Source organism: Nematolebias whitei, chromosome 8 (genome assembly GCF_014905685.2).
Source record: "Nematolebias whitei isolate Nwh7 chromosome 8, NemWhi1, whole genome shotgun sequence".
In the NCBI taxonomy this organism is placed as follows: Eukaryota; Metazoa; Chordata; class Actinopteri; order Cyprinodontiformes; family Rivulidae; genus Nematolebias; species Nematolebias whitei.
The window spans coordinates 2379246-2388480 of record NC_056505.1 but is presented as its reverse complement, the minus strand read 5'-3'; the positions used below and the strand labels follow the sequence as shown (position 1 = coordinate 2388480).

The following is a 9235-nucleotide window of genomic DNA, read 5'->3' as shown; positions in this document are numbered from 1 at the left end:
TACTCAGTTTTTACTCAGTATGTACTCCGTTTGTACTCAGTATGTACCAGGCTGTGTGAACTGCTACTTTATGTTCTCGTCATTTTGCTGCTGACAGTTAATTTAAGATTAGAATAATCTGTAATCACAGAAAACTGTCTTTGTTGTACACCAGTAGGCAGCGTCTGTACTGCTGAAGTTTTTTAACATTATCCACTTCCCATCGAAATTTGTAAACACTAAAAAAGCAATATATCCAGACATATATATTTTTAAATCAGCTTTTGTGAGAAAGAAGAGTGGGCCAAAATGTCTCCACAACCATGAGAGAGGCCGATAAAGTCCTAGAGAAAACCACCACTGAGAGTTGGGTTAAAGAGGGTGGGCCTTGTTTCAAGTAAAGTCAGATGTACTATAGTTGTGACAAACTTGGTACAGTTAGAATATTTAAAATATTTGTCAGTTTTTGTTTGAAGCAACTCTTTTGATGGAGCATGTTTCTAAAGTGTTCATGGCTTTCATTGAGTGCAACAGCTGAGGCATTAGGTGAAAGTGGATGTTTCTGTCGTGTCCAGCAGGGAATGGTCTGGGGACCTTCTTGGTGAGAGCCATGGGGTTCTTCTGCAGGGCCCAGGGACTGAGGGCCACTCCACACTGAGTGATGGCTCTGCGGAACAAACCTTTACTGTAGGGAGACAGCATCTAACAAACACGGACACAAACAAAACTGATGTCAATTACAAACTCACATTTGCAGTTAGGCTTTATATAATGGAAACTCCTGATTTAAGAAGCTTCGATTGTCACATTTCTTTACATGTTTTGTACTCAGTCTAAATTCTCCTAAGTTATGTATGACCTCTGACCTGGAAGCTAACACTGGCTGCTCCAGCTGACTGGCCGAAGATGGTGAGGTTGTCAGGGTTTCCTCCAAAGCCCCTGATGTTCCTGCGAACCCAAGAGATGGCGGCATGCTGGTCCCACAGACCGTAGTTGCCTAAGAGGAGCATGAGGACACCTGGGTACTAATTCAAAATCTAAAGGCTGATTTATTTTCCACAAGACGTTAAGAAATCGTGGTTGTGAGATGTTCTTTTTTGCATGAATATTTTATCCTCAAAGAGAAACTGCAGTGCAGAATACGTGGAGAAACCCTCCCACTGCCCTCGTGTCGGGGTCTCCACTTTGTCCTCGCAGCCACGGTTTGATCTTGGCAACTCTGGGACCACCATCGTTTCCATTAACCTAACCCTAAGTCTGACACACAAGCTTCTCTGTGCATAATGACTCTTCTTGAGTTTTCCACCATTTCACTGTCTTTAGTTTTCTTGGAACAGTCATGAAGATGGCTGTGTGTCCTAGCAGCCTCGGCCAGCTGTTCCTCAAAGCTATCCATCTTGTTAGCACAACAAATGACAGCTTCAAGCACTATTCTGCATGAACACACGCTCTCACGAGGTTCTGACTCCGTGCACAGCACACGGCGCTTACCACTGTGAGAAAAGGTTTGGAGCTTGTGTACAGACTGATGGTTGTAGCGCCTGTGAGAACAAAATGGCAAAGCTTTTTGTGGCACCACCAGTTCAGTGAGAACATACTTCTTAACGTCTCGTGGAACAACTCAGCCTTAGTATTCATGAATGTTCTGTCACATTTAGTTGTATCAAAGGCTCAGCAGGACAATATGAGAGGAAACTATCTGCTCATTACATCACACCTGAACACCTGATCCTCACAGTTTGCTGCTGAACTAACAGTTTACCTGCTGGGACACTGATAAGACACGTCTTATCACAAGGCATGCTGGGAAATCCACAAATGGTACAAAACAAACAGGATTAATCTCAAACCCTCGCTGTGATGTTCTGTAAATCAGATTGGGTTGGTTTATACTGTAACAACTAACTGTGCTCTATGGGAATTAAAGAAATAAAGAAATGAGTGGCTGTTTTAATGCTTGATATCTCTTGCTGTGTTCTGACTTTAAATCTTTAAATTAAAATTAAATGTATGCAATGGAGTTAAACTCAAAGCTGCTCCTCAGATAAATAATGTTAAATTATTATTTTATAGATGAATGTTTCTGTTCAGTCCCTGAGACGACTTCTGTTGTGACGTGGAGCTTTAGAAATAAACTGAAGTGAATTCAGTCTGTTGCTGTTAGGTGTAAGGTGTTGATGTCGTTGTTTTGGTCTCACCTGGGAGCCGTGAATCTCCAGTACTGAGGAAACCCAGCGTACCAACTCTATAGTTCACCGTGACGACAATAACCCCACCCCTGTCAGCCATCTCTTTTCCATCATAAAGAGAATCTCCAAGAATTGCCAAATCATTGGATGATCCCAGAAGAAAGGCTCCTCCAAACAGGTAAACCATCACTGGAAGGTTGGTGGACACTAAAGAGACACATGGAAGGTTAAAGGTGTCATTTATGTGGATGCAGTTCTTTCATTGTCCACTAGAGGCAGCTTCAATCAAACTTTACAGACAAGAAAAGACTTTGTTGTTTTCAACCAGTTTGACACACTGTCAACAAGGAAGAGGGCGGGCAATGGAGGAGGGGCGTACCAAAGAGACCATCTTAGCACCAACATAACTGGTTTGTTCCACTTTGGAGTAAGCTGTTGGGGGAAGAATCAGTTTTGTTTTGTGTTTCCTTGACTGATGAAGCCTTCTGGATGGAAGGTGAAACTTTTCAGCACAAAAAAAAATCTGTCCAGATGACCTGACTGAAAAATGTTGGATTGTATACCTGGATGATTGAGCCTGGACTTTGTTGTTTAAAGACAATAATGTGTATTTAAGCAACAACATTTCAGATATTTGTGTAACGGCTGCAGTGAGGACGTTTCTGATTTGTGACAATAGTTCAGTTATTTCTGGACAATTCAGGTTTCCAAGGACATTTTTGGTTTGGGATGTAATTTCTGAGTTTTGAGGAACATTCTGATTTATAATGACATTTTTTAGTTTATGATAACATGTCTGGTTTGGGAGAACATTTTGCATTTACAGCAACAAATCTGATTTATGAGACAATTTTGATTTTATGAAGACGTTTTTGAATTTTGAAGACGTGTTTTCATTTGAGTACTTTTTTAGTTTGATTTGTTAAAACTTATTTGTGGTGAAATGTTTGCACCATAAAAGATCCCTGTACTCTGTGGAGCCCCCTGCAGGCCACTGATGCAATAACCACATTAACCCACTAGTCCATCGATGCACCCACACTTGAGAGTCTCATGACTGACTGAAATCCCTCCAACAAGACAAATAACTGTCTCTGAGACTCTGTTAGAATTTGTGTCAAACGTCGAGAGGTTAAAGTACACACCAGTTTTTAAATCGTGTTGATATGCCAAGTAAAACCAGGGTTAGGATAAATAATCCACGCCACATTTTCCCAAAAGTCTTTGTCAAATGTAAAGCGCAATGGAGTCAGCAGGAAAAAATGGACCGTCTCACTCACTAGAGTACTCGAAGGGTCATGGGGGTTTGCCCATCTAGTCTACATGTTTGTGGACTTGGAGCAGGCTTTTGACCATGTTCCTCGAGGTACACTATGGGGGGTGCTCCATGGGTCTGGGATTGGAGGCCTGTTGCTATGGGCTGTTGGGTCCCTATACATGCGGTGTGAGAGTTTGGTTCACATTGCCGGTAGTAAGTCAGACCCTTCAGGGTGGGAGTTGGACTCTGCCAGAGCTGCCCGTTTTCACCGATTCTGTTCATAACTTTTATGGATAGGATTTTTAGGTGCAGCCAGGGAGCAGAGAACATCTGGTTCAGTGACCTCATGATTAGAGCTGACATTTCTAACCCAGGCCCAAAGCCCAGCCCGACCTGAATTCGGGCCTGACCGGGCCATAATAATGTACTGGATGGGCGGGCTGGGTCGGTGTCGGGCTTTTGATTACGTCAGCGGACACGCACAGCTGACATTCCAATTATATGGCAACATGGCTTGCCATACATTCATCAGCTGCACACGGTCATTTGACCGAACGCTGGCCGGCCTTGAAAGAAGTAAAAAGTTAAGCTTCAGATGGGACTGTACTGCCAGGCAGAGATCCATCAAAGCCCAAACACCTGGAACACCTGGAGAGCTGGTGCAGGAAGAACAACCTTCACATCAATATGAAGAAGACAAAGGAGATGGTCGTAGACTTCAGAAGGAACAAACACACCTACCCCCCCCCCCCCCACACACACACACACACACACACACACCTATAAACATAGGAGGATCTGCGGTGGAAGTGGTCTCCAGCTACAAGTACTTGGGTGTGCACCTGAACAACAACCTCAGCTGGAGCAACAACACCACCAGCCTGATGAAGAAAGATCATCAGAGACTCTACTTCCTCAGACGGCTGAGACGAGCTGGTCTGGAAGCTCAGTCCTCACCTCCTTCTACAGGTGTACAGTGGAGAGCATCCTGTGCTCCAGCATCAACGTGTGGCATGGAGGCTGCACAGCTGCAGAAAGAAAAGCTTTGCAGAGAGTGGTGAAGGCTGCACAGAAGATGTTGGAGTCAGTCTCCCCACCATCACAGACATTTACACCTCCAGATGCAGGAAGAGGGCCACCTGCATCATGAAGGACCACACTCACCCAGCACACACTTTTTGCCCCGCTCCCCTCAGGAAGGATGTTGAGGAGCATTAAGTGTAAAACCACTAGACTGACTGGGTCAGTCAGGTCTCTCTCACGTCTCCAGCTCGTACAAAATGCTGCAGCTCGGCTACTAACAGGAACTCACAGGTTTGAGCACATTACTCCGGTTCTGTCCTCCCTTCACTGGCTTCCTGTGCATGTCAGAGTTGATTTTAAGATTCTTCTGCTGACATTCAAGTGTGTTAATGGCCTTGCACCATCATTCCTCTCCGACCTCCTTCATCCTTATGCTCCTTCTCGGGCCTTGAGATCATCAGACCAGCTGCTTTTGGCCGTATCAAAAACCAGCTGAAGCTCAGAGGAGATCGAGCGTTTTCAGTGGTGGGCCCTAAACTCTGGAACAATCTGCCCATCAACATTCGACAGGCCACCTCAGTCTCTATTTTTAAATCTCTCCTCAAAACACATCTGTACTCACTGACACATCTGTACTCATTGACACATCTGTACTCACTGGCACATCTGTACTCACTGACACATCTGTACTCACTGACATTTACCAAAGTGTGATCTCATTTGGTATTTCGTTGTTGATGATTGTGTTCGTGCCTTTTGCTTTTACTCCCTGACATTTAACTCAGGGTGATCTGATTTAGTATTTCATTGTTTCTAATTATATTTCAGGTTTATATGCTTTTATTCATGTTGCTGTAATATGTTGTTATTAATATTAGATGCTGTGATCTTTTTTGGTAAGCACTTTGATAACAGTTACTGTTTTAAATGTGCTATATGAATGACTTGACTTGACTTGACTTGAGGAACAGCTTCTACCCTGAGGCTGTTAGACTCATGAATCTCTAACTAGAATAATCACTGTGAAAAATCACATCATGTTGCTGCTGATCTGTTTCATGTTGCTGCTGATCTGTTTCATGTTGCTGCTGATCTGTCTCATGTTGCTGCTGATTTGTTTCATGTTGTTGCTGCTCTGTTTCATGTTGCTGCTGCTCTGTTTCATGTTGCTGCTGATTTGTCTCATGTTGCTGCTGCTCTGTTTCATGTTGCTGCTGATTTGTTTCATGTTGCTGCTGCTCTGTTTCATGTTGCTGCTGATTTGTTTCATGTTGTTGCTGCTCTGTTTCATGTTGCTGTTGATCTGTTTCATGTTGCTGCTGATCTGTTTCATGTTGCTGCTGATCTGTTTCATGTTGCTGTTGATCTGTTTCGTGTTGCTGCTGCTCTGTTTCATGTTGCTGACTCTGACAAATGGACGTTCATTCAGTCGCTGCACTCAGCGGACGTGCGTGGCCGACAACCCAACCAGGTGAGATGATAAAATATTCTCGCAGACATCAGAGCAGGGTCCATGTCTGAATAATGCAGCATGCAGGCAGAAGCTGGGATTTAATGCACTTCAACGACCATGAAAGAACAAACACCCCCTCAGCTCCGATCTTCTGCCTCCTTTGGCATGTGCATCCGACAATCATTAATAACCATTAATAAGCAGTCAAAGCTTAAGTAAAAATGTCTGGTGTGTGTGTGTGTGGGGGGGGGGGCGGATTAGAACCTGTAATTACTGTTAATTCATCGAGTCGGGTCAGGTTCGGAAATAATGGCCATGGGCTGGGGCCGGGTTGGTTTGGATTTTTTGGGCACGAATGAAACTCTACTCAGGATTCATCTCTGATCTTTGCAGATGATGTGGTCCTGTTGGCGTCATCGTGTCTTGATCTTCAGCTCTCACTGGAGCGGTTCACAGCCGAGTGTGAAGCAGCTGAGATGAGAACCAGCACCTCCAGACCTGAGTCCATGGTCCTCATTTAGAAAAGGGTGGATTGTTCTCTTCAGGTCGAGGGTGAGGTTCTGCCTCAAGTGGAGGAGTTCAAGTATCTCGGGGTTTTGTTCATGAGTGAGAGAAGAATGGAGCGTGAGATTGACAGATGGATTAGTGCAGTGTCTGCAGTGTTGTGGACTCTGTGCCGGTACGTTGTGGTGAAGAGGGAGCCGAGCTGTAAGACAAAGCTCTCTGTTTACTGGTCGGTCTACGTTCCTCCCTCACCTGTGGTCATGAACTCTGGTAGAGACTGAAAGAATGAGATCATGGATTCAGGAGGTTGAAATGAGTTTCCTCTGCAGCTGGACTCTCCCTTAGAGACAGGGGGAGAAGTTCAGTTATCAGGAGAGACTCAGAGTAGAACCACTGCTCCTCCACATCCAGAGGAACCAGTTCAAGTCTTTCATCTGATAAGGATGCCCCCTGGGCTCCTCCCTAGGGAGGTGCTTCAGGCATGTCCGACTGGGAGGAGACCCAGGGGAAGACACAGGACATGCTGGAGACACTGTCTCTCTGTTGGTCTGTGAACGCCTTGGAGTCCTCCCAGAAGAGCTGGAAGAGGCTGTGGAGAGAGATGTCTGGACCTCCCTGCTCAAGATGCTGCCCCCGAGACCTGATGATGGATGGATGGATGATGGATGGATGGATGATGGATGATGGATGGATGTATGGATGGATTCCAAGGGGTTAAGAAAGTCCATTTAAATGTGTGGTGTGACCTACCAGAGAGTCCATGTGGAATAAAAATGTTGAGGTAGAGACAGTCCTCACTGCCCCGGGTTTTTGTCTGCAGCAGCGTCACCTGCAGGCAGCGATCTCGATACGTTGTGGCCTTCAGGATTCCTAGAAGCAACACGTTTATAGATGGTCATGGAGAAGAGCATGCTACTGGTGTTATAGATACAAACAATAGGGACATTTGAGCAGAGTTGGAGTTCACTTGGTTCATGTATTTGTTTCACTTCACTTCTGATCTTTCTGCTGAACTGAACTGAGTCTTTTGGATCAGTTGCCAGTTCGGACCCACAAACCGTTTTACTCAACTAGAAAATAAAATATTTTAAACCAGGAGTTGATCAGATAAATGTTCTGCTGCTGTAGCTAGGTCAGACTCACCGCTCCATCCAGGATGAGGTTTTGGTTTCTCCCACTTTCCAGGAACATCAGCGAAGGGGACGCCTTTAAAGACCTCAACGGTCCTGAAGAGACCCACGCTGAAGCTGCGTCCTTCAACCAGACCCCCCTCTGTCTGCACCACGCCCAGCTGCTCAGGAACAGAATGAAGCTCGTGAGGTGGACACGTCTCAGAAAACAGGATGTTTTCATGTTTGTACGTTTCTACACGTTTACTGGAAACATCTGAAGCGTTGGTTTGATGATTGATTCTGAACAGGTCTGAGCTGTGAGGCACTCAGTTGACCAACAGGGCTCGAAAACTAAAGTTGGAACGATTCTTTCACACTAAATGACTCAGCTGAAATTAAAATGAGCTTGAAAGAAGCAAAGCAGAAGCTAAAATGAGCAAAACAGGAGCTAAAAGATATTCATTCATTCACTCAACCTTTATTTAAACAGATAAATCACATTGAGCCTCGAAGACTCATTTACAAGTGAGACCTGTTTGGACAGACAAAAACAGTGGTTAACTGGACACATGTAGGAGTTGGAGGTGAAACAAAATCCTATCAGACTTTTTTCTTGGCTGAGAAAAACCCCTAATATTGAAAAAACACTTGGCACAAACAAGCACATATTTATGTAGACATTCTGCAAGAGAGCAGAGCAGGAAGAAGGAAGAGACGAGAGCGGTCAACAACGTCTACAGATGCTCTCGAGGTCACTGTAAGAGTTCTGATAAAGATGTAATAATCAGTCAATGTCCTCCGGTGAGATCCATAAACATTCTCGAGGGATGTCGAGGAATGGCCAAGAATAACCTCTGAGAATCCAAGAGTCCTGAAGTGATGACACAAAGTTTATTCAGCTGGTTTCATCTGGTTATCAGTTGGAAATTCCTCAGGGAGGGGGTGGTGAGCGTCAGATCACATATTTTCCAGGTGAATTCGGATAAGATGACCTTCAAGGACACCAAGGCGACCAAAACTTAGATAAACACAGTTGTTTTGGGGACAGGCAGAACTTAATGACATCTACCTTGAGTCTGTGTTGGTCCACTCGGTTCTGAAATGTCCAAATTACATGGCCACACCGATGGAACATAACTGAGTAAAATCCCCAAGATCTGATCCATTCAGCCCAAAGCATTTGAGTCTGGGTACTCGAGACACGAACCAAGCCTTCATAAAGGCAAGCAGCGTGATCAGGTCCAAATTTGCTGCTGATGACTTCCTTGATTGTAGATAAAACCAGCAACCAGCTGAATCCAAAAAGCAGGAACCAGTTATCGTAAATCCAATTACATATGCGTCCTTAAAATCCACAGATGGCAGCAGAGATAGACACATCATCAAGTCTTCCAGTCGATGAGATATCCAGCTGCGTATGTGCCAACAGGGCAATCGGCTCTCCTAAAGTCTGTCTTCTCTAGAAGAAATGTTGTAAATTGAGTTGAGGGACCAACTGGTCAGAACAAGTCCATAATTATGTTTCAGAAGATACAAGAGAGGCTCAGAAGCAGTTTCACAGACAGACAGAGCAACAAAGGGGAGAGGGAGGGAGGGAGGCATCCGATCTCATCGAGAGCAAGTGGTGAAGTGACATTCTTCTAAAACTCAAATTATTACAAAACTGCACCAGAGCAGTAGCTAAAAACTAAAATCATCAACAGTAGCTAAAAGTTAA

General features: G+C 44.6%; 1 protein-coding gene across 1 annotated transcript in view; it reads right to left on the bottom strand.

The window, feature by feature from the left end:
- Window positions 1-9235, bottom strand: part of LOC119412975 (bile salt-activated lipase-like) — a 17966-nt gene that overhangs the window by 8090 nt on the left and 641 nt on the right. The window contains exons 2-6 of the mRNA XM_037679986.1: window positions 7550-7697; window positions 7157-7276; window positions 2178-2375; window positions 846-976; window positions 574-681 (exon numbers count right to left, since the gene is read on the bottom strand). Coding sequence (XP_037535914.1) covers window positions 574-681; window positions 846-976; window positions 2178-2375; window positions 7157-7276; window positions 7550-7697 — 705 coding nt within the window. The remainder of the gene's footprint in view (window positions 1-573; window positions 682-845; window positions 977-2177; window positions 2376-7156; window positions 7277-7549; window positions 7698-9235) is intronic.